This window comes from Bombina bombina, chromosome 7 (genome assembly GCF_027579735.1).
Source record: "Bombina bombina isolate aBomBom1 chromosome 7, aBomBom1.pri, whole genome shotgun sequence".
NCBI lineage: Eukaryota > Metazoa > Chordata > Amphibia > Anura > Bombinatoridae > Bombina > Bombina bombina.
In genome coordinates this window covers 597,899,332-597,926,365 of record NC_069505.1, presented here as the reverse complement: position 1 = coordinate 597,926,365, position 27,034 = coordinate 597,899,332, and the positions used below count along the sequence as shown (strand labels likewise).

General features: G+C 38.1%; 1 protein-coding gene across 1 annotated transcript in view; it reads right to left on the bottom strand.

Moving 5' to 3' along the window:
• Positions 1-1,488: 1,488 nt before the first annotated feature.
• The window catches only part of LOC128636649 (cytochrome P450 2A5-like), a 27,717-nt gene continuing 2,171 nt past the window's right edge, over positions 1,489-27,034 (bottom strand). Inside the window, exons 2-9 of the mRNA XM_053689642.1 lie at positions 24,533-24,695; positions 15,661-15,813; positions 13,818-13,978; positions 13,109-13,285; positions 11,430-11,571; positions 6,245-6,432; positions 3,325-3,466; positions 1,489-1,661 (exon numbers count right to left, since the gene is read on the bottom strand). Of these exons, the coding sequence (XP_053545617.1) occupies positions 1,489-1,661; positions 3,325-3,466; positions 6,245-6,432; positions 11,430-11,571; positions 13,109-13,285; positions 13,818-13,978; positions 15,661-15,813; positions 24,533-24,695 (1,299 nt within the window). The remainder of the gene's footprint in view (positions 1,662-3,324; positions 3,467-6,244; positions 6,433-11,429; positions 11,572-13,108; positions 13,286-13,817; positions 13,979-15,660; positions 15,814-24,532; positions 24,696-27,034) is intronic.

The following is a 27,034-nucleotide window of genomic DNA, read 5'->3' as shown; positions in this document are numbered from 1 at the left end:
TTGGTGGATAAATTCATCAACCAATAAAAAAGTGCTGTCCAAAGTGCTGAACCCCAAAAAAAGCTTAGATACCTTCTTATTCAAATAAAGATAGCAAGAGAACGAAGAAAAATTGATAATAGGAGTAAATTAGAAAGTTGCTTAAAATTTCATGCTCTATCTAAATCACGAAAGAAAAATTTTTGGTTCAGTGTCCCTTTAATCACAGGGCTTGAATAAACATCCATTTATTTGAGTAGAAGCTAATGTGAGCCGTATATGCAGATGAAATTTACATAACTATAACCAGCTGCCTTTATTTATATAGAAATAATCCCTTCTTTATGAAATAGAGTTTAATACACACACACACTATTGTTTACAACCTTTATTAAAATGTTACTACAAATATGCATTTATTTTACACTTTTTGGTGGAGTTCTTACACGTGACAGATATATACATAAAATAACGGCAAAGCTCGAATTTGCTTGTTCTGCTGAAAAATAATCAATATATAATATGTGTAGGTATCTTACAGCACAGCTTAAAGGGACATAAAACACAATTTTCTACTTTTATGATCCAGGTAGAGCATGTGATTTTTTTGTATTTTGCTTTTATAAGTATGATTTTTTATGTGTTTTTTTTGCACATCCAGTGCACTTAAAGGGACACTACACCCAAAAAATGTATTTCATGATTCAAGTAGAGAATACAATTTTAAACATCATTCCAATTTACTTCTATTATCTAGTTTGCTTCATTATTAAGCTATCCTCTGTTGAAGAAATAGCAATGTACATGGGTGAGCCAATCATATGAGGCATATATGTACAGCAACCAATCAGCAGCTACTGATCATATCTAGGTATGCTTTTCAGCACAGTATATCAAGAGAATAAAGCAAATTAGATAGAAGTAAATTAGAATTCTAAATCATAAAAGAAAAAATTTGGGTTTCATGTCCCTTTAAATTACGGTTTACTCTGTGAATATTTAATACAATTTACATCAATTTTTCATTTTTGATAAAATACAATTTTTGGTGAACAATTTTGTTAGGATTTTTGATGCACCTTAACAATACAATTTTTTTTTCCTGAGTATTTTTGTGTGAATCGTTCAATTATCTGTTTTGTGTGATTTTTAAATTACAAATTTAATTGTGCACTTTTGTAATGTACAAATCTCCTTCCCATATGAAAATGCAATATTCGCCCTTAGCGAGACACCCTGTTTTCAGAGTAAAAAGTGATATGTCCACAAGGAAACTGGAAGTACGGATGAACATTCTTTAATAATCTCGCCAGCCCAGAAACCTTTAGATAATCGGCCCATGGTGAGTGCAGATGTGGCACTACATAAAATCACCTTATAGTCAAATCTCAATTTGACCACCGTGCAATATGAAATTTGACCAGCATTTCCCTTTGTAACTGCAAACTCTCATGTTGAATACATCACTTACAGTTGCGCCATATCGGTTTTTTTTTACATTTAATGACTCTAAATGTACGTTTGATAAAATTTCGGGAAGTTTCCCATGCCGGACACCTCTGGGGAAATATCTAAGTCATCTGATGGGAGAGGAGATTTTAGAGTGAAATTTTGTAGGATGGTGGTTAAAAACAAAAAAAGCATCATCCGAGCAAGTCCTTCTCCTAGGCAGTTTCTCTTCCCTAGAAAAGATAACAGACACAATGTTAAATAATGAAGGAAGGGAATTCAACTTTCCATAGACAATGGGCGTACAAAATATAGACTTATTAGTCTTTATTTGTGTATTCTGGTGCTTCATTATCATCCAAATGCGGAAGAAATTGTCTGCTTGTGGCATTCTGCTCTTTTTCCGAGCCGTTTTTTTTCCTGTGAAAGTGTAACAAACTAAGATCTAGATTTGTAACCATCTTAGTGCGTTGTACTTTCACAAGAATAAATCCTGCACCAAAAAAATCCAAATGTGAGCACAGAATGCACAGGCCTAGTCTTTCTAAAGAACCACCAAGAATCATAAACACTTTACGTCTGAGAATCTACAGCTCTTCACTCTGGCGAGATGATCTAAGTGCCGTGATGTCCCTCAAAGAATTTTGGAATGGAAATTGTTACTGTTTATCTTAAAATATAGGTTCTGGATGTGAAGGCGAGGCACCAACATTAAAATCTAATGCTAAAAAAATTGCGCAATTTCACTTCATGTTGGTACATTTCTGATCATTTAAAACAAGACATGTGCAGCAGTGAAAAATATGGTTTGTCCAAATCTTTCAGAACAAATATTTGGGAAAATTAGTTTGAGCTATATTCTACGGTCAATTTTCAACTCAACTCTGACAAGGATTTCTATTGTTAGCACTTATAATATCTTTGTATAAAGGATTTTAACATTAATGACACAGTAAAGCGTGAACCTGCCTCCTTGCAACATTATATCTGCCTAGGAGATCTTCAAACAAGATTGCACCTTCATATCCAGGTTTTTATAGGGGACACTCCTCCATGCATGACAGTCCATTTCATTGTGTTTGCACCTAACATTATTTGAGATGCACTGTTGTAACTGTTTGGACTTAGCATGCATGGAGACACTAAAAAACCTGGTCACAATCTCACTTGAAGGTCTCCTAGGCAAGGAAAATTTGCTTGGCTTGTTATGCAGGTTCTGGACGTGAAGGAAATACACACACGTTACAATATAATTCTCAAAAAGAAAAGCTTAAATGTTTGGTGTGATTTCTCCCCCAATGCCAGCGAGATCTCAAACACTGGACCCTAACTGTCATCAATAGTCAAACTGTCATCTATCTCTTTACTGTTGGCTAACAACTGTCATTAAAGGCATGTGGAACCCCCATTTTTTTCTTTCATGTTTCAGACAGAGCATGCGATTTTTAACAACTTTGCAATTTACTTCTATTATCTAATTTGTTTTATACTCTTGTTAAACTTTTTTTTTTTAAAAAAGGATAGCTAGGTAAGTTCAGGAGCTGCTGATTGGTGGATGCACATATATGCCTCATGTTATTGGCTCACCCAGTACGTTCAGCTAGCTCCCAGTAGTGCATTACTGCTTCTTCTACAAAGGATGCCAAGAGAATGAAGCAAATTAGATAAGAGACATAAACTGGAAAGTTAGTTAAAATAGTATTCTATATCTGAATCATTAAAAAAAATACTTCCCTTGTCCCTTTACATTCAACATCATTTATAAGGTTTAAGAGAATACAATAAATAACAATTAGGTTGATAAGTACTTATATGGGAATCTCTGCTAATTATTTTTTTCCCCCATACACATTTCCCCCTTAACACTTTACAATTTATGGAAATACGAATAGTTACCTGCTGAGAAAGGCATAAAACCATCATTTTTCTTAAAGTTGCCCAAGTCATCTAAGAAGTTTTGGGGATTGAAATGATGAGGATCAATCCAGCACTGAGGATCATTTAACACAGTACCCAGCATGGCATAAACAGTGGTACCCTGAAAATGATAAGATGCATTTAATTAGACCTAACAGTAGTGACCGGATTATCCTAAGAGTGCATGATGACAGTAACATAGGTTCATAAAATCCAAAGACCTATTTAATCAGACATAGGACCCCATTTATCAGTAGGTTGGTGGCCAAGGTTCCCAGCTAAGTAACCTGTCCCTCTGCACTTGCTCATTAATAATTGTACAAGTGAGTGCTTGTGCAGCCTATCTCCCAGTTTTATATTAGATTACTGATGAAGTTGCGTAATGTACATAACATATTGTTCTATTTACTATATATAAATAGGCAACCTAGGCTGCTGTGTTTTTTCAGGTCCTTCCATTTTTTCTCTCACATATATTTTTCGATATCTTTATAAATTTGTTGAAAATATAAACCAAATATTGCCTTAAAAGTATCAAGGAGATGATGTAAAAAACGAAATGTTGTTATCAATAGATATGAGGGAAATATGTCTATCCATCATTGAAAAAGTTAACACATAAGAACACACACTGTATCTTTAAGAGTAAACTGTTTAAGAGAGGTGTGCATAGGTGGTTACCTATGCAGTGACCAAGTGCGCATCCACAAAACATGTATGCTGGTGGACCTGTACACATTGTGATTGTATCTTGTGAAGAGATGTGTTTTTATGAGTGCCGTTATCTATGCTTTTAAATGGATTAATAAACTTTTTGGATTTTACCGAGAGGCTGCTTTTTTGAAGTACTGGGCACATCCATTTCTTTGGATGTGCTGAACAAACGTATCGTGCAAGCTGCATACATTTCCCCAGCAACCCACGACTCACTCTCCATTGTGCCGGTCAGTAGACGCAGCAACAGCGCTGAAGTGGACATTTTCAGCGTATGAACCTGAGGTGAGATTGTTTGTGGCTCTATACCCTGCAGAGGTGTGCTGAGGTATCTCCCAGCTCTTGCATGACCATTCAAGTAAAAGAAGGGCCAGTCAGTCACCGCTGCATGCTTCCTCCTGCAGAACCCAGTCTGGATCTCCTGTGGCGCGAATCCTGCGCCTATGTAAGTAACTTCACTCCTACCTATCACTGCCCAAGTATACTGTAGGTGTTACTTACTGTTCTCCTGGGTTGTGCTTATTTGTATGCTGGACTGTTATAATATTGCTGAACCTTGCTTGTCTGACCACTCTGCCGGTTTAACCCTTAACTGCTGGACTGTTATATTATTGCTGAACCTTGCCTGTCTGGCCACTCTGTCTGTTTAACCCTTAACCTGCTGGATTGAAATACTGCTGCTGAACCTTGCTTGTCTGACCACTCTGCCTGTTTAACCCTTAACTGCTGGATTGATTTACTGTTGTCAAACCCTGCCTGCCTGACCATCCTAGTGGTTTACCTCTGGATTGCCTTACTGTTGCTGATCCCTGCCTGCCTGAACATCCTAGTGGTTTACCCTTGAACTACCTTTCTCTGGTTTCCTGTCTGTTGCCACCAAGGACTGTCCTGCCTGTGGTAAGCGCCACTTATCTCACCTTGCAAACCTTCTCTGCTCTGGGATATTCCCTATCATTCCCACTCAACGCCAGGATAACAAGACTACTGGCCAAGTTTGGTCTGATAGAGGAGTATCCCACGAGCATTACAACAGCATATCTGTGTATGCCGTGCAAAAACAGCAATTACTTTTATTAGAAGCATGCACATTTAAATTTTGACTTTTCAATCCCTTAAATAGGCTGCTCTTTTTTTCAAAATGAACTTTGGACGGTGACATGGTTAAAGTAAACTCCCAAAGCAAAAAATGGCACACTAGAGAATGCAGTTTTTGCAGTATTAATTAGATAACTATTGCTGAGTTCACAACAAGAACATATATACTCATCTTTATCAAGTTCTTCTCCCGGCTTTGACTGCAGGTTTGCACAAGCGAACTTGTAGTCAGGATTTATCAAGCATTTGTAATCAGACTGCTGCGTTCTTGCCGTGTTCTCCACCTCTTAGGCAGATAATTGTTATCTCCCTGGACCAGGGAGATTGACAGCTCCTGCCTGCGCGTGATTGGTTGTATGTGTGCGGGGTTGCACGTCAGCGCACAGGAGCGCTCTTGTGCAATGGTAAATGCGGGCAGTGGGTTGCTGCCCACCAGAGGAAAAGTCAGACAGACAGGGACCCCTGTCCACCCGTGGATGATAAGTGGAACCCTTAGTGTATGTAGCCTTTGTGGGAAAAACACAGGTCTTGCGGAATAGTGATAATTATGTTGTTGCGATCGTCATACGTACGTACATAGGTTTATTTGAAAGATGTAAGTGCATTACTAATCTATTTATTTTTGTAAGTATAAATTTAAAAAATACTGTTTGCTTTCATCTAAATTTTTATGAAGTATGATACTGGAATGTAGTATAAATACAATAACACTATTCCATTTTGCTTGTGCTTTATAGCTCCACTTCTAGACCCTAGTGAAAGGGGCATGAGACTCAACATCTTTTCTTTCTTGATTTAAATAAAACATATAATTTTAAACAACTTTCCAATATTCTTGAGCCTACATATATATACTTTTCAACAAAGGATACCAAAGAGCTAAGCAAATTTGATAATAGAAGTAAATTGCCATTATGTTTAAATGTGTCTGCTCTATCTGAATTATGAATGAAAAAATTTTGGGTTCCACATCCTTTTTAAGGCACACGTTGCTTTAGGCATTAGAGCATCTCACTGTTGTACTAATATTAATTACAAGTTTAATATTTTAAACGTTTTGCCCCACTTGATATTTGTGATAAAAAACAACCTTTGGAATGTGATATCCCTTAAATACAACATCTCGTGTAGTTGCGCGAGGAGCGCCAAATGGAATAAGGTTTATGAACCTCTGGATTTCATGGATTACAGCTTCTGTATAGGGCATTTTACTCTTGTCCTGGAAGGTTGGACTCCTGTTTTCCCCAATCACTTGGTCAATTTCCTGTTTGACCTTAGCTATTGGAAGAGAGTTAAATATTAAGGAAGAGAACATTTATTAAATAACATTTACATTAAGTTCTATTCAAAATTAAGCATTTTGGCAAATCTTGAAATGTAACGCACCTTTGTGACCGTGAGTTCAATAATGTATGTAAAGCAACTTAAGTACCAGATTTGTATTGTTATATACTCCCTACTTATGTAATGGATGTAATCAAGTCTTTACAATCTTTTTAAAAATATTTCGGCTAGATTACGAGTTTTGCGTTATACTGAAAAAGCAGCGTTATCAGGTTATAACGCTGCTTTTTCACTACAGCTGGTATTATGAGTCTTGCAGATTTAGGGGCACCGCACACTTTTTTGGCCTTAACGCAAATAACCTTACGCAAATTGCGTAAAGTCTTTTTTCTATGGGACTTCCATAGCGCCAGTATTACAAGTTTGTCCTGGGAGGCCAAAAAGTGAGCGGTACACCCTATCCCGTCAAGATTCGTACCGCATTTTAAAGTCAGTAGTTATGAGTTTTACACTACAAATCCGTAGCATAAAACTCATAACTAAAGTGCTAAAAACTACTCTAACACCCATAAACTACCTATTAAACCCTAAACCGAGGCCCTCCCGCATTGCAAACACTAAAATAAAAATATTAACCCCCTAATCTTCCGCTCCGGACATCGCACCACTATAATAAACATATTAACCCCTAAATCGCCACACTCCCACCTAGCAAACATTACTTAAATATTATTAACCCCTAATCTGCTGTCCCTAACATCGCCGCCACCTACCTACATTTATTAACCCCTAATCTGTCGTCCCAACGTCGCCGCCACTATATTAAATGTATTAACCCCTAAATCTAAGTCTAACCCTAACCCTAACATTCCCTAACTTAAATATAATTAAAATAAATATAAATAAAACCTACTATTAATACCTAAATAATTCCAATTTAAAACTAAATACTTACCTATAAAATAAACCCTAAGCTAGCTACAATATAACTAATAGTTACATTTTTATCTAGCTTAGGGTTTATTTTTATTTTACAGTCAAGTTTGTATTTATTTTAACTAGGTAGAATAGTTACTAAATAGTTATTAACTATTTAATAACTACCTAGCTAAAATAAATACAAATTGACCTGTAAAATAAAACCTAACCTGTCTTACACTAACACCTAACCTAACCCTACAATTAAATAAATTCCCTAAATTACAAAAAAACAAACACTAAATTACAGAAAATAAAAAACTAATTACAAGATCTTTAAACTAATTACACCTAATCTTATAGCCCTATCAAAATAAAAAAGCCCACCCAAAATAAAAAAAAACCCTAGTGTAAACTAAACTACAAATAGCCGTTAAAAGGGCCTTTTGCGGGGCATTGCCCCAAAGAAATCAGCTCTTTTACCTTAAAAAAAAAATACAAACAACCCCCCCAACAGTAAAACCCACCACCCACACAACCAACCCCCCAAATAAGAGCCTAACTAAAAAAACCTAAGCTCCCCATTGCCCTGAAAAGGGCATTTGGATGGGCATTGCCCTTAAAAGGGCATTTAGCTCTATTGTGGCCAAAAGCCCTAACCTAAAAATAAAACCCACCCAATACACCCTTAAAAAATCCTAACACTAACCCCCGAAGATCCACTTACCGGGAGAAGTCTTCATCCTAGCGGCAAGATGTCCTCAACGAAGCCGGCAGAAGTGGTCCTCCAGACAGGCAGAAGTGGTCCAGAAGTCTTCATCCAGACGCCATCTTCTATCTTCATCCATCTGGCGCGAAGCGGGTCCATCTTCAAGACATCTGGCATGGAGCATCCTCTTCCAACGACGACTACCCGACGAATGAAGGTACCTTTAAGTGACGTCATCCAAGATGGCGTCCCTTAGATTCTGATTGGCTGATAGAATTCTATTAGCCAATCGGAATAATGGTTGAAAAAATCCTATTGGCTGATGCAATCAGCCGATAGGACTGAACTTCAATCCTATTGGCTGATCAAATCAGCCAATAGGATTGAGCTCACATTCTATTGGCTGATTGGAACAGCCAATAGAATGATTGCATAAGCCAATAGGATTTTTTCAACCTTAATTCCGATTGGCTGATAGAATTCTATCAGCCAATCGGAATCTAAGGGATGCCATCTTGGATGACGTCACTTAAAGGTACCTTCATTCATCGGTAAGTCGTCGTTGGAAAAGGATGCTCCGCACCGGATGTCTTGAAGATGGAGCCGCTCCGCGTCGGAAGGATGAAGATAGAAGATACCGTCTGGGTGAAGACTTCTGCCGCCTGGAGGACCACTTCTGCCCATCTGGAGGACCACTTCTGCCAGCTTCATTGAGGACATCTTGCCGCTTGGATGAAGACTTCTCCCAGTAAGTGGATCTTCGGGGGTTAGTGTTAGGATTTTTTAAGGGTGTATTGGATGGGTTTTATTTTTAGGTTAGGACTTTGGGCCGCAATAGAGCTAAATGCCCTTTTAAGGGCAATGCCCATCCAAATACCCTTTTCAGGGAAATGGGGAGCTTAGGTTTTTTTAGTTAGGGTTTTATTTGGGGGGTTGGTTGTTTGGGTGGTGGGTTTTACTGTGGAGGGGGTTGTTTGTATTTTTTTTACAGGTAAAAGAGCTGATTTCTTTGGGGCAATGCCCTGCAAAAGGCCCTTTTAAGGGCTATTGGTAGTTTAGGCTAGGTTTTTTTTATTTTCAGTGGGCTTTTTTATTTTGATAGGGCTATTAGATTAGGTATAATTAGTTTAAAGATCTTGTAATTTGTCTTTTATTTTCTGTAATTTAGTGTTGTTTTTTTGTAATTTAGCTAATTTTATTGAATTTAGTTAATTGTATTTAATTTAGGGAATGTATTTAATTGTAGGGTTAGGTTAGGTGTTAGTGTAACTTAGGTTAGGTTTTATTTTACAGGTAAATTTGTATTTATTTTAACTAGGTAGTTATTAAATAGTTAATAACTATTTAGTAACTATTCTACCTAGTTAAAATAAATACAAACTTGCCTGTAAAATAAAAATAAACCCTAAGATAGCTACAATGTAACTATTAGTTATATTGTAGCTATCTTAGGGTTTATTTTATAGGTAAGTATTTAGTTTTAAATAGGAATTATTTAGTTAATGATTGGAATTTCTATTTCTATTTATTTTAATTATATATGTTAGGGGGTGTTAGGGTTAGGGTTAGACTTAGGTTTAGGGGTTAATAAATATTATATAGTGGCGGCGAAGTTGGGGGCAGCAGATTAGGGGTTAATAAATGTAGGTAGGTGGCGGCGATGTTAGGGACATCAGATTAGGGGTTAATAATATTTAACTAGTGTTTGCAATGCGGGAGTACGGCGGTTTAGGGGGGGTTGATAAATATAATGTAGGTGTCGGCGATGTTGGGGTCAGCAGATTATGGGTTCATAAGTATAATGTAGGTGGCGGCGACGTCCAGAGCAGCAGATTAGGGGTTAATAAGTATAATGTAGGTGTCGCGATGTTGGGGCGTCAGATTAGAGGTTAATAAGTGTAAGATTAGGGGTGTTTAGACTCGGGGTTTATGTTAGGGTGTTAGGTGTAAACATAACTTTAGTTTCCCCATAGGAATCAATGGGGCTGCGTTACTGAGCTAAAAAATGCTTTTTTGCAGGTGTTAGATTTTTTTCAGCCGGCTCTCCCCATTGATGTCTATGGGGAAATTGTGCACAAGCATGTATAACCAGCTCACCGCTGACTTAAGCAGCGCTGGTATAGGAGTGAGGTATGGAGCATAAATTTGCTCTATGCTCACTTATTGCCTTTTAACGCCGGGTTTCTGAAAACCTGTAATACCAGCGCTGTAGGAAAGTGAGCGGTGACAATAAAATGCAAGTTAGCAACGCACCCCTCATAACGCAAAACTCGTAATCTAGCCGTTTGTTTGTAATGAAAATTCATATGTCTGCTATTTCCTATGGGGAACATCTTTAGGGCAACAAAGTAGTAGCTGGACTATATTAAAGTTAATATAGTAGTTAGCGCTTCTGCTACAAGCCAACTGCTGCACTCACAAAAACTAAATTTATTTATTTAGGCCTAGATTACAAGTGGAGCAGAATCGCTATACATTGAGGCCGAATTATCAAATGTCTGTCGGACCTGATCCGACAGTGTGGATCAGGTCCGACAGACATTGCTGAATGCGGAGAGCAATACGCTCTCCGTATTCAGCATTGCACCAGCAGCTCACAAGAGCTGCTGGTGCAACGCCAACCCCTGCAGACTCGCAGCCAATGGGCTGCCAGCAGGGAGGTGTCAATCAACCCAATCGTACTCGATCGGGTTGAATTCCGGCGATTCCTGTCCGCCTCATCAGAGCAGGCGGACAGGGTTATGGAGCAGCGGTCTTTAGACCGCTGCTTCATAACTGCTGTTTCTGGCAAGTCTGAAGACTCGTCATAAACACAGGCCCTCAAGCTCCATTTGGAGCTTGATAAATGAGCCTCATTGTGCGAACTTGAAACATTGAGCCCATTAATATTGATATTAAGGGCTAGATTTATCAATGTTGAGGCGTACAGGGGCGCGTATACGCGCCCCTGTACGCCTCAGCTCGCCTGTTGCGGGGCGAAATTACCCGCAGGTAATTAACATTGCACACGAGCGCAATTTTGCGCTCGTGTGCAATCCTGCCCACTGCCCGTGCACAGCCAATCACGCGCGGGCAGGAGCCACAATAGAGGTGGTGTAGATGTTAGGGAAGCAGCGGTCTGGGAAATTCTGCAAATAGTGACATATAACTGTCTCAGAGGGCGAGTTGGACTGAGCTCGGTATCAGGAACTGTCCCTCTCAAATAGGGACAGTTGAGACATCTGACCTCTGGTAAACCTGTTTAACCATCTACTTGCAATAGCAGATTTTTCACTAGTGTTTGTGCAAAGTAACACTAAGGACAACTCACCCTGCACTACTGGATGTGCTACAATTGTAATCCACTATGTTTTAGGTTACTTACCTTGAATTTCTGGGTATTTAAGCAGTAGAAGAATTCCATAGTTCAGAGTCTCGCTAGTTGTGTCAGCAGCAGAAAACAATAACTGTGCAACATTACATATCAAGTTGGGTAACGTAAACGCTGTGTTTGGGTTGTCTTTTTCCTGGTAGAGGGAGAAGAAACATGAAATTGTCTTTTTGCACAGAAATCATAGAGAAAAGTAAAGAAATCCCAAATTTAGATAAAGCATTTAAAAATATTTTTTTTTTTTTTTTTTTACCAAATACCAAGACATTTGGGTTTTCTGTGTGTGTATGTATGTTTAGGGTGTGTGTGTATGTGTAGGATGTGTGTGTATCTGTATGGTGTATTTGTGTGTGTGGGGGATGTGTGTTGGGTGTGTGAGTGTGTATGTGTAGGTTGTGTCTGCATGTGTAGGGTGTGTCTGTATGTTTAGGGTGTGTATATGTGTAGGGTGTGTGTATGTGTAGGGTGTGTGTGTGTAGGGTGTGTGAGTGTGTGTATGTAGGGTGTGTGTGTAGGGTGTGTGAGCGTGTATGTTTAGGATGTGTATTTGTAGGGTGTGTGTGTGTGTGTGTATGTGTAGGGTGTGTGTATGTGTAGGGTGAGTGTGTATGTGTAGGGTATGTATATGTGTAGAGTGTGTGTATGTGTAGGGTGTGTGTAGGGTGTGTGTATATGTGTAGGGTGTGTGTGTAGGGTGTGTGAGTGTGTATGTGTAGGATGTTTATACGTGTAGGGTGTGTGTTTGTAGGGTGTGTGTGTGTGTGTATGTGTAGGGTGTGTGTGTGTGTATGTGTAGGGTGAGTGTGTATGTGTAGGGTATGTATATGTGTAGGGTGTGTGTATGTGTAGGGTGTGTATATGTGTAAGGTCTGGGTATATGTAGGTTGTGTATATGTGTAGGGTGTGTGTGTGTATTTATGTGTAGGGTGTGTGTGTGTAGGGTGTATATGTGTAGGGTGTGTGTATGTGTAGGGTGTGTATGTGTGTGTGTGTAGGATATGTGTGTGTGTGTATGTAAGTATTTTGGGCTCTCACACAAGCAATCACGCAAGAGCAGGGATCGTAAATTGCCCCAGTCTAATAAGTCAGAGAAAGCAGTAGTTGGAGGCTTTGCACCTCAAGGCTCCTCAACTGCATCCACAGCTTTATAACAGAGCCCTTAGCTTATAGATGAATCATTTTAAGAGGTTAGTTATCAAGGGTTCCTCTTGATATTATTTCAGCCAGATCTGAGATAAAATATGGGATAAGGATTGTTTTCCAGGGTTAAGCCAGCAACCTGGGAACTGGAGTGTAAATATCAAATCCATGAAAGAAGGTTAAGTAGAGTCTTCAATGGCTTGGTCAACTGAGGTGTGAAACAGGGCTGCTCTCTTGCTGCCTTTATCCTTGTCTCTACCTGCTCTCTTATTTCTGATATTTTCTCTGTGGAAACTGAGGTTGCCAGGCTGGTACAGGGCACATTTAACAGTATCCTTCCCAGACCATGATTACAGCAAATTCATATCCTACATTTATGCCTCTAACTTCTCAACAGCCACCTACTCATTAGCAAGGCATTTTGAACTTTTTAAGACCTTTATCAACAATATCTGTTCCCTAAGATCCAACTTTAATCAAACATACTGTAAAAAACATATAATTAATTATAGAAATATTTTGATAGACAATACCGTTTCTATCTTAATAAGGAAGCTATCAATATAGCTTTGTGGAGATGATGGGTCCAGCTTTTGTCGGCAGATCTCTACTCTTTCCTCTGAAAAAGCTAGAAGGCTGTTTAAACACTTGAATATTTTGTGATGTTTTCCAGGAATAAATCTCATAAAACCTGGGAAAATTTCGTATATCTGCAAAAAATAAATAAATAAAAATCAAGAACAATCTCAAGACCGTATTTTATGGACAATTTTTGTAGAAAACTCTGATCATTTTAATTATGTTATTTAAATTGATCTTCAACTAAAAGGATGAGTTCCCATTGATGATGTTAGCTTTGAGCTTTTCTGTTTTACAACCACATGAAGATTTCCTTAGATGGAAGCATTTGCCCCATTTATATTTATCTATTTTCAATTTTGAAATTTCTGGAGGAAAATTAGCATCTCAGTATATTGCTTAGCAACTCTAACATGATGGTATTAAAGACTCATTTGGTGCTTGTCACTTTCAACTCAGCTACAGTAACACACGTGACACATATATACAACTATATAGACATATAAATATATATAGATATCAAGCGATTGCTTTTACAAACACAAATCCCGGTGATAAACCCCTTATCGCTCAGGCGCAAACGTTTGCGCTCCACTCGTAATTTGGCCCATAACTATTTACAGAAATATTATGAATCAACATTTTATGTTACCCCACACTTACCTGACCCCATGCAGAGCTAATAACCTCAAACGACCCATGAACCATTTCTATAACTGTATGTAGTTCCTTGTGGTCGTATTCAAAACGATTCCCAAACAAAATGAAACATGACACGTTCAGAGAAGCAAGACTGAGAAGATGATTCGGACTAAAAAACTTCCCTAAAACAGTGAGGAATATTGAATAGCGATAAGAGGTGGATATTTAAATATTTGTAATTTAAAAAGCTTTTAGCCATTATAGTAACATATTTAAAAGGACATATAACTAAGTGTTCTATCATGTATATAACAGAGAAGCTATTAAACATGCTTGAAATATCTTTTTTTTTAGACTCAAGCAGGTTAAATGGATTTAAAACCCCAACATTTTCATTCATGATTCAGATTGACATTTTAATAAGTTTATTATTTAATTTGCTTTGTACTCTTGTTAAGTTTTGTTGAAAAGCATATATAGGTAGGCTCAGAAGCCACAATGCCCTACTGAGAGCTAGCTGCTGATTGGTGACTACACACATATGCCTCGTGTCATTGGTTCACCAGATGTGTTCATCTAGCTCCCAGCAGTGCATTGCTGCTCCTTCAACAAAGGATATCAAGAGAATGAAACAAATGTCATACTTTGGAAAGTTGTTAAAAACATCAGGGAATCAGGTTTCTTGAGAGAGGTTTGACTAGAAATCCTGCTTCTCTGTTAAGGAAACTAGTCTATGCTACCCAACTGATAGACATAATTGGCACCTAACACCCAACTGATAGACATGATAGACACCCAAAACCCAACTGATAGACATGATAGGACTCAACACCCAACTAATAGACATGATAGACACCCAACATCTAACTGATAGACATGATTGATACTCAATTAATAGACATGATCAGCACCCAACACCCAAGTGATAGACATGATAGACACCCAACACTAAACTGATAGACATGATAGGCCCTCAATACTCAACTGATAGACATGATAGAAACCCAACTGATAGAAATGGCAGGAACCAACACCCAACTTATAGACATGATTTACACCCAACTGATATACATGATAGGCACCCAACTGATAGACTTGATAGACACCCAACAATAAACTGATAGACATGATAGGCCCTCAATACTCAACTGATAGACATAATAGAAACCCAACTGATAGAAATGGCAGGCACCAACACCCAACTTATAGACATGATTGACACCCAACTGATATACATAATAGGCACCCAACTGATAGACATGATAGACACCCAACACTAAACTGATAGACATGATAGGCCCTCAATACTCAACTGATAGACATGATAGAAACCCAACTGATAGAAATGGCAGGCACCAACACCCAACGTATAGACATGATTGACACCCAACTGATATACATGATAGGCACCCAACTGATAGACATGATAGACAGCCAACACCTAACTGATAGACATGATTGATACTCAACTAATAGACATGATCAGCACCAAACACCCAGCTGATAGATATGATAGACACCCAACACTAAACTGATAGACATGATATTCCCTCAATACCCAACTGATAGACATGATAGAAACCCAACTGATAGAAATGGCAGGCACCCAACACCCAACTTATAGACATAATTGACACCCAACTGATATACATGATAGGCACCCAATTGATATACATTATAGACACCCAACACCCAACTGATAGACATGATAGACACCCACACCCAACTGAAAGACATGATAAAAGACCATCCTAATATCATAATTTTCTTTACTTCTGTCTGATTATTCAATCAAAAGTAATTTTAGGTTGAGAAAATGCTGTTAAAATTGGATTTCAAAGTAATTATTGAGAAGAGCTTCAACCTTTGGTCTTTCTGAATTCTGAAACTATATGCTGAGCTTCATCCTTGATCCAGTCTTCAGCAATTTTCTTTCCCATACCAAAATCTTTAAAGGTGACAACCGTGAAGCGCCGAAGCTGCCTCCAGCGTTCCATGTTGTTGGTAAAAATGAGTCCTAGTAAGAATAAACCAATAAGTAGAGTCTACATTATTATCTTTTGCCTAGTGTGTCAATAGTTGGATAATTAACTGGTCACTTTTAGTTTATTCATCCCTAGGTTTAAATGGTTGTGAAAAGGAGATATTAGGGCTGATTTATCAATGCCTGGTGGACATGATATGCTGTAGCGTATAAAGTCCACCAGACATCACTGAATGCCGACAGCATACGCTGTCAGCATTTAACATTGCACAAGCAGTTCTGGTGAACTGCTTGTGCAATGCTGCCACCTGCAGATTTGCGGCCAATAGGCCACTAGCAGGGGGTGTCAATCAACCTGTTCGTACATGATCGGGCGGATTGATGTCTGCAGCCTCAGAGGCGACGGACCAGTTAAGGAGCAACGGTCTTAAGACAGCTGCTTCATAACTGCTGTTTCCGGCGAGCCTAAAGGATCGCGCAGAAACAGGGGCATCAGGAGCCATGCGGCCCTTGATAAATCGTCCCCATTGCATGAAAAGGACAGTAAACACCTTGAAATTACAACATTATTCCACAGTCTTCCAATAGATTAAGATATTATCATTGTAGCTAAATCATGAAAATAAAATAAAGTAAACGCTGAAATGTTATATATTAAAGTAATAATTCATTATAAAAATGTATTAACTAACATTAAAGGGACACTCAATCAAAATTAAACTTTCGTTATTCAGATAGAGCATGCAATTTTAAACAACTTTCTAATTTACTTCCATTAACAAAATGTGCACAGTCTTTTTATATTTAAACTTTTTGAGTAACCAGCTCCTACTGAGCATGTGCAAGAATAAGTGTGTATGCATTTGTGAATGGCTGATTGCTGTCACATGGTACGTGTATGCATTTGTGATTGGCTGATGGCTGTCACATGGTACAGGGGGAGTGGAAAAAGACATAACTTTTAAAATTGTCAGAAAATAAATCTACTACTCATTTGAAGTTCAGACTAAGTGCTATTGCATTGTCTGGTTATCTTGCATTTGTTTATTATGCAAATCTACAGTGTTGACTGGTCCTTTAACTAAACATAGGAGTCTCACATAGATATTAATTAAATAGTTTAGTAAATATTTATAAATATATTTGTGTGTCTATTATGATTGGTCCCAGGTGAAGATTACAGAGCCAAAACATGTCTTTTTGGGTTAAATCCAATGAGTAACATACTCTGAGACACTAATCGACTTCCAAAAACTACCAATGTGTTTAATGTTACATACAAATGAGGATAGGCTTATGCTTAAAGGGACACTGAACCCAATTTTTTTCTTTTGTGATTCAGATAGAGCATGAAATTGTAAGCATCTGTCTAATTTACTCCTATTATTAAATTTTCTTAATTCTCTTGGTATCTTTATTTGAAATGCAAGAATGAAAGTTTAGATGCCGGCCCATTTTTGTGAACAACCTGGGTTGTTCTTGCTGATTGGTGGATAAATTCATCCACCTATAAAAAAGTACTGAACCCCCCAAAAAACTTAGATGCATTCTTTTTAAAATAAAGATAGCAAGAGAACGAAGAAAAATTGATAATAGGAGTAAATTAGAAAGTTGCTTAAAATTTCATGCTCTATCTCAATCACAAACGAAAAATAGTGGGTTCAGTGTCCCTTTAACATCTGACAACATTTTTGTGCCATTAGAAAATGAAATGAAGACATCTGTAAACAAAACAGAAGCCAGACCTTTACATCAGTTGAATTGAAAATAAAAACAAGATGGAGTACCCAGAACTATTTATATATCTCAAGCACTGTGGTTGATGAATAGAGCATTAACCCCTTAAGGACCAAGGACGTACAGGGCACGTCCTACAAAAACTGTCACTTAATGACCGTCCGCTTTCATGTTATTGCAGTGATGCCTCGATATTGAGGCATCCTGCAATAAAAAATTTTAGGCATCCAATGCAGAGAGAGAGAGACTCTGTGGCCCTCTCTGCATCGGCCAGTGATGGTGCCGATCGTTGGTGGGAGCCATAGCAGGGGGGCGAGTGGGCGGCCCATCGTTGGTAGAGATCTGGATCTTGTCCCCACTGTTTCCTGGAGCGCGCAAGGAGGCAAATTTTGTAGTAAACTGGGTACTGGCAGACAGCTGCCAGTACCTAAGATGGCGGCCAAAAGGTCACAGGGGGAGACTTAGAGAGATGTTTGGGGGGGATCAGGGAGGTTGGGGGGTAATGGGGGATCCTACACTAAAGGTTAAAATATATATATATGGGGGGCGGAGCTAGCCTGTGAAGGGAATAATCTAAAATTGCCCTTTAATTGTAGTTAAAAGTCTGCAAACCTGCCTTTTTCAGACCGATATCGCCTCTACGCTATAGATACAATCCTGCTGACCTCTTTGAGCACACAAAACCCTATCTGCTTGTGTTTACCGCCCGGAGCGTAGAGAAGCTCCAGAGTGAAAGGAGGACCTGGTTTGGCCTTGGTGCCGACTACAGCACACACAAGGATGCAAATTGGGAGCCCTGAAACCATCCTCTTATCTGCAGATGATCCCATGTAAACAAACTCTCTGCCGCGCCGACAACTTTTCTACAGCTTAAAAGGACATCACTCCATAAAGGTCTCGCCTCGTTAGAACTACCGCCGCCATCTTGCCAGCACCATGCGGCTACCGGAACACCGCTGCTTTGAATAACAGCAGGAGCAGGTACTCCTAATTAAAAACATGGTGTATACTCAAACCTGCATAACAACTCTAGGTGTGTAGATGCTCCACTTACTTACCCCTAAAAAGTCATAGCCCACATCAGGCAATATTACGAGTCACAAGTCCTATCTACAGTAACACTGGGCTAAAGTTCAGTATATCCTAGTGAGGAATCGTCACTCCGAACCTACCTACATCTCAGCATAGTTTAAACTATAAGAACCAATAAACGCTGACCAGGATTTGAGCTTATACTGCAAACCTAAAGACCACAAAACAAAAACCTCCATATTTAACAGGCTGCGGTGTTACTTCATCATGGAGTCACAGTTAATTACTATGATTCAAAAACTCATCTTCTCTCTGGATAGCCACACATACTCCCTTAAACAGGAGATAAAAGACGCCTTCACTATCTCTATCTCTAAGAGCGATGCGAAGGGAGGAGCTGAGGATAGTGATCCAACCTTCTCAAAATTGCCTAACTCTTCTCGTGATCCTAATAAGCCGGAGGGTAGAGATACTCTCGATGGCCACATTGATGAAACAGTGCTAGTTAGCGGAACTTTTATTAGGTGGTCCTTGCTCAAGGCTGAGATGACCTGTTCGTGCAGATCTCATACCCCTCTGGTCCCTACTGTTGGTCCTGTTGCCACACATTTACTTAAGAAAGTTCAGGAGAACTTTGATTTCGCCACCAGATGGTGGGAGAAAAATATGTCACAGTTGTGTGAGGAGTCTCTTTCAGAGGAATGCCGCAGCCCCACAGTCACAGTTCTGTGTAGTCCTGACTTGTGTATCATCATTATGCTATTACAGCCAATGCCTGGCCATATAAGGTCAGGAGTGGGTTAACCTATTGGAGTTTGCTGCTGCCTCTAATGACTTAATTGGAGTTAGATTTCATTCAGTTTAAAAGTTATTTCTTAGTTTATTATTTGATTTAACTTCATTTCTTGATGGATTCCCTTAAATATGCTAGTTCAGTCTCATGTATTTTTAGATCTGTCTTAAATAACCCCCTAACTTATAAGATAGTACCATGCCTAAATTTCAGTTGCTTAACAAAACATTTATTTACAATTGGATATTTACATATTTCCTATGTTTTACTTATTATGTTGTTATTATTACTATGGTCCATTATGGAATGTGTGTTTTATGATCTTTTTGAACAAGCCTAATCTTCCTATCCCTAAAAGGTAGCCCAGAACTATCTCATCTGTTTCGGACATTATTGCGCTTTAATTAGCCCATATGAAGCATACAGAGTACCTATTGTAATTCCATGCCAATAGTAGTTGGTACCCTTTCATGTAATTGTTATGCTTGGTTCATTTTGCCTCCGCTGTTTTCCAGCTATAACGCTATTATATACGGCAGACTCAGTTAGTTTATTCACAGACGTTAGATCAGCTATATAGGCTGTTTCTTAATACTAATTGCTTCTGTCACTCAGGTATATATTTATGTGTCTATAGAAATATTTGCTGGACTTAAGCCAACTCATCTATTGTAATCTTGCTACCACTTAGGTGTCCTAGGATTACTCTACTTCCAATGTTTTTAGCTAACAACTGTTAATAAGCATCCAGAAGGTTTATAATGCATACACATGTTCTGACCATATTATTGACACTATGTATGTCACTTTTCACAAAACTCAGCCACAAAACTGTCTTAAAAATAAGGTGGTAAAGTATAGGAAGGGTCATAGCTAACCATGTATATTGTTGTTTGTTGTGAAGTGAGCCGTAACTAATTATAGTTCTCCCTGCAAACTACCTATATGAGCTGGTTAGTAGGTATACTTTGGATGGGGCACTGGCTTGTCATACTGTTCTTATAGCTCACTGTGAATGAATTTAGTGGACTAATTACTGGATCCATTCATACGTGGCCTCTGTTATGCACCATACTCTTATTTAGGAGTTCACATTGTATGCCAAATGAGTTTCTATGTAACCCTATGTCTATATATTAACATCCCTTTTGACTCCATATAGCCCCAACAATGCCATAACCTCCCTCCTGTTGTATGACTTTAGCAGTATATTTAAGAAGCCATCTGCGGCCGAGGTGGCTTGCTATAGAATTTCATGCTTTATTCCTACTACAGAGGTGGACCCTAACCTATGGGCTAACACAAGTGGGACTCTCTACTCATTTAAGTAGTCCAAAACCAGCGCTTATGTCCAGATGATCTTTTTGGCTCAAGTAGCCCCCCATGTGGACTAGAGGCATATTATACCATTCATACTTTGTCCCTTTATATAATATGGTCTGACTTTAACCTATACCCCCCGCCCCCCAAGTTTCAACTTTTGGCAACGTTTATTTGCTGTTTAAAATGTTACTCTAAGATCGCAAACATGTTTTTGGGACATCTAGTTACCTATTGCATATATCTTTAAGCTTATTCACTCGAGACTTGTCTTGGTGCTGTAGTTAATTCTTTTTCAATTTACGGGCCTAACACCTATAGTGATATGCTACCAGCTTAGCGACTACGATGTCAGAATGTTATTGTCTAACTCATGTAGTCCTATACTAGATAGATTCAGTAGGGGAATAATGTAGCCACTACAGTCCATATAGAGCATTACACACAATGCTTAATTAGACCCTAGAGCACCGCTATATATAGAGTTTTATAGGAATATCATTTATAATTTATACCCTGAGTGAACTATGTCCCTCCCTATTAATTTAACAAGCAACAGGTTGTTTCTTGCCAGTTTAGCCCTTTGATTATATAATATGACTTTTACGTACTCCTTGCACTGTACTATCCTGGTATTTTATAAGGCTCCGCCCCCCATTTCCTTTCCCGTTCCACTTAGAGCGGCTCTTGCCCGCTGCACTTCCTCTTCCCCTCCCCGCTAACTTGGTCCAAAAGTGGCCAAACCAAAACTAACCCCCACTTGTCCCAAATGTTTCCTTTCTCTTAGATTATATAACTGCATGAACGACAACGTGGTGACCATCCCTATTAGTTACATAATATAAAAAGAGGTTTCATTATCCTTTACTGTTATACTGATTACGCATATCAATATGAATACCAGACACAGCTCTATGTTATATTGTTATGGTTTTGATGCTATTCCAGCGACGCACAGACTCCATACCCAGAAGGGTCTTACCTTTACTTCTCCGCTAGGGTTATGGTTATATAATATATGTTTTTCTGTAATATTCTTACTGTCACTGGTTGAAATTTTTCTGTAATAATTCTCACAACCTCAATAAAAATAATAAAAAAAAAATAAAATAAAAAACAATATATATATATATATATATATATAAAAAAAATCTTAAAAAAACACCTTTTTATACTGACAGACTTTCTGCCAGTACTTAAGATGGCGGTGATAATTGTGAGGTGGGAGAGGGAAGAGAGCTGTTTGAGGGGGGTCAGGGAGGGATCAGGGGGTGCAATGTGTCAGGTGGGAGGCTGATCTCTACACTAAAGGTAAAATTAACCCTATAAGTTACCTAATTAACCCCTTAACTGCTAGGTATAATACAAGTGTGGTGCGCAGCGGCATTTAGCGGCCTTCTAATTACCAAAAAGCAATGCCAAAGCTATATATGTCTGCTATTTCTTAACAAAGGGGATTCCAGAGAAGCATTTACAACCATTTGTGCCATAATTGCACAAGCTGTTTGTAAATAATTTCAGTGAGAAACCTAAAAATAGTGAAAAAGTTAAAGATTTTTTTTATTTGATCACATTTGGCGGTGAAATGGTGGCATGAAATATACCAAAATGGGCCTAGATCAATACTTTGGGTTGTCTACTACACTACACTAAAGCTAAAAATTAACCCTACAACCTACCTAGTTGACCCCTTCACTGCTGGGCATAAAACAAGTGTGGTGCGAAGCGGCATTTAGCGGCCTTCTAATTACCAAAAAGTAATGCCAAAGCCATATAAGTTAACGATTTTTTTTTTATTTGATGGCATTTGGCGATGAAATGGTGGCATGAAATGTACCAAAATGGATCTAGATAAATACTTTAGGTTTTCTACTAAAAAAAAATATATACATGTCAATGGATATTCAGGAATTCCTGACAGATATCAGTGTTCCAATGTAACTAGCATTAATTTTGTAAAAAATATATGGTTTGGAAATAGCAAAGTGCTTCTTGTAATTATTGCCCTATAACTTACAAAAGAAGCAAAGAACATGTAAACATTGGGTATTTCTAAACTCAGGACAAAATTTAGAAACTATTTAGCATGGGTGTTTTTTGGTGGTTGTAGATGTGTAACAAATTGTGGGGGGTCAAAGTTAAAAAAAGTGTTTTTTTTCCATTTTTCCTCATATTTTATAATTTTGTTTATTATAAATTATAGGATATGATGAAAATAATGGTATCTTTACAAAGTCCATTTAATCGCGAGAAAAATGGTATATAATATGTGTGGGTACAGTAATTGAGTAAGAGGAAAATTACAACACAAACACCACAGAAATTTAAAAATAGCCCTGGTCCTTAAGGGAAAGAACATTGAAAAATGGTCTGGTCACTTAGGGGATAAAGCAAAGTCACTTATGGAGAGTTCAAAAAGGTACAAGGCTCAAGAGTCCCTTCAGTCCAATCATATGACTCCAGGACCGAATACAACAACAAGTTCTTTGACTTCCCCTTTACATACCTTACATACTTCCATCCCTATTCCCTGAAGGACAGTACCGTAACCCGGTCTCGTCAGGTTGGTGAACTCTTCTGATGCTGAATCTGTCTTCCTCACTGGCCTGAAAAGTGACCTCTGTCCACCTAACAGTCGGGTGTAGGTAAAGGACATGTGCCGATGTAAGGCTCCGAACGGGTGAGAGAACTCCTCAGGAGCTGATCTGGTTCAATCACCCACTTTGGTGTGAGTCTCTGGCATCTGTGTGTGGCGTCTGTGTGGGCATGATCCCCGCAGGCCGACTTCTGAACTTCCTGATACGTTACCAACACAGTGGAAGTCGATAGGTTTATGATGTGGAGGGAGGGGGAAGTAGCGCTCTTGAGCTGGTAAACAATACACAGTCCAGCAGAAAATTGCGGTATTCCTAACTGCTGAATGTTTGTTCCGAAACAAAAACGCTGGAGCTGAAGTCTTGCCCAGTAGTGCATTTATTAGGCTGTGCCTTGAAACATCAGAAGGTCACAAACAGTAACGCCTGACGCGTTTCGCGCATGTGCACATGCGCTTTATCTGAGATGAAGATGTCTGCAAACAAAACGGAAGCCAGACTTTTACATCAGTTGAATTGGTTAACTCTTTATGGTCCAGTTTATGCAAACCTAAATTAGATTTAATCTCATAAACCTGGAAGATTCCTGTTGTACAATTCTAATAGCTTATGGTATCACTTCTTTATAAAAACCTGCTTAACTTACTGCATAAAAGTTTTTTTTTTCTTTTTGTAAGTAACACAAACCCTGACAGCATTACCTAGTCGAATGTAATTAATGCCAAAATGAGCATAAAGTGAAAACAGTCTTTTTTTCCTGTATGCTCATAGAGTGAAAATTATTATAGTGACAATTTAGTCTAAGTATCGACTTCCTATACTGAAAATATTTATATCATTGCCACAGTGGCAGTTACAGAAATATTTTTATGGTGGAGAAAAACACTCATGAGAAGAGTTACAAGTGTTTAATGGGCAGGGACAAGAGCAAGGGGAGGTGTAGTCTCTGGTGTTCAGGGGAGAGAGCCAGGTGGTCTGGGGGTGTGGCTACGCAGTTGTGGGATGTGGCTAGCCTAAAAGGACAGAGGTAGTCATTATCTTTTTTACCTTCCTCCTCAGCCAAAATGTAGAAAACAAAAGATTGGGGTGCTATGCACCACTTGGTCCCCCTTAAAATGCCACTGCATTGACATGGCCCTTTTGCAGTCTTTTCTAATTACTCTGTGTTGATTTTCCATAGTTATAAATTCATCATGAGCAGTAATTTGGATACAGGTTTACTAATTATTCAAGATGAACATAACTTTATTTGCTTAAAATACAGATGGTTTCTTACCATTATTCTTGTAGCATGCATCAAAACTGGGACATTCCCCTCGGCCACTAAACTCCTCAGCTTGGTCCACCAGGGCTTCCTTCACCGTTTGGTATCCAGTCAAAATAATCACTCTCCTCTTGCCGAAGTAGAGAGTAAACACGTTACCGTATTTTTCTCTCATCTGTCATTGTGAGACAACATTATCAGGTGGCTAAATTGGTCATTTGTATTATTTGCCTGTTTTAAAATGTTAAAGGGACATGAAACCCAAAATGTTTCTTTTATGATTCAGACAGAGCATGCTATTTTAAATAACGTTCTACTTTGCTTCTATTATCAATTTTTCTTTGTTCCCTTTGTATCTTTTGTTAAAAAGCAGGGATGTATGCTTAGGAGCCAGCCCATTTCTAGAGCAATATATGGCAACACTATTTCCTGCCATGTAGTGCTTCAGACACCTACCTAGGTATCTCTTCAACAAAGAATAACATGGGAGCTAAGCAATTTTGATAATAGAAGTAAATTGGAAACGTTTTTTAAAATGGTATGCTCTGTCTGAATAACAAAATACAAATTTTGGGTTTCATATCCCTTTAAGTATTATAATTTACTAAAATCCAATGGCCACACTAAAAAAAGTGCTAATATAAAAAATAGCCTTTATTGCTACAATTTAAAACGAAATCTCATGGAGGGAGTCTGTAAGACAAAGCTTACGCGTTTCATGCTGAACACAGATTGCTAAATCATAAGCTGCTTATGTTACTTTGCTCTCCAAATTTTAAGGGACAACAACCAATCGCCAAGTTTATAGAACACTGTAAAAATAAAAAAGTGATTTTTTATACTAACAGTTTTGAGTGCAGCTGCAGTTGGACTCTTTTGCAATACAAACCTCACTCTTCAGTCACCATGGTATGTTCCTCTCTAATGTATTATACATGAGCAATAACACTATAAAACTTTGATAAACACGTGCGCTTACCCGACTGCAGTTATGAATATTTCACATTCCAATGTTCTTCACATACGGAAGTGTAATTTTTATTGTAAATATCTCTATATATGTGTATATACCTATACCTGTATATCTATCTATTCCTATAGATACACAGATATAGATATATTTTACATTAACAGTATTATATATATATATATATGTGTGTGTATATATACATATACCTGTATATCTATTCCTATAGATATAGATATATTTTACATTAACAGTAGACATATATATATATATATATATATATATATATATATATATATATATATATATAAATATATATTTAATAATAAAAAAAAAAAAAATTCTATGTGAAGAACATAGAAATGTAAAATATGCGTTACGTGATTCGTGTTTCGAACGCTGTGTCGGGTTAAGAAACATGAAGAACTAAAAATCTTACATCTCTTTTATTGCAATAAAAAATATTACAAAAATAATAATAATTATTACAAACTATTATACTTCTCTGTAGAAAACACAAGGAAGGAAAGAGGTGCCGTATGTGTGAATCGGTATAACCAGCTTGAAATATATACACAGGAGACACAAGGTACTCACATAGTACAAAGGCAAATACCAGGAACCTCTGTGATGATGTCCACAGATTGATCACAGGGCTCAGGTGATTCCAACTCTCAATACAGAGCGACAGCAGCAAAGATGACTCTGGGATAGGCAATACCAAACCTTCCCTTGGAAGCGTAGTTATTAATACACTCAGCAATGAAAGTTAAAACTTTCAAAATTGATTTTAATAAAAATCATATAAAAAACAAAGTTAAAAACAATTCATGCTTAAGTTGTGCATAGGTACAATAATGCAACGCGTTTCACGGAACCAATCGTTTCATCAGGCATAAAACATGGTGTAAAGATACCCCTTATATAAGGCTACACTACCAAACTCTGTATACAAATGTTCCGCCCCCTTCAATTAGCTTGCAGACCAATCGGAAAACCCTTCATCTCATAAGTATCTTGTTGTCACACCTGCATCAAATAAATGTCAATACCTGTTCTGATACTATGTTTATAAGTGTTGTGTTTTGAGTGTATAAAGTGCATTTGTAATCAAGTAGCATTCAAACTCTTAAACTGAATAAAGATTACGATCACAACAGTCATATGTGTACATCAATATTTGCCAAAACTAAACACCAAGGGAGCAGCACACACAGATCTAGTATAACAAATCTTTGTACATACTTGTATTTGTTTACGAGACATCTATGTAACATACTTGAGTAAAATGTAGGACTTTCTATGCGCCCGTATTTGCGTCTCTGTAAGCTTGACTAAAGCAGTATGCATGATACATTGCTAACGGGGTTTCCCCATAGGACAGAATGGATGAACTGAGTGGCCAATCCACAAATGGAGTTCCAGACCAAACCCACACTTAGGACCTATGTTGGCCGACCTAAAATCCAATGAAGGCAAATACGCTGATAATCATGTTATACCGATTCACATACACACATACACATACAGCGCCTCTTTCCTTCCTT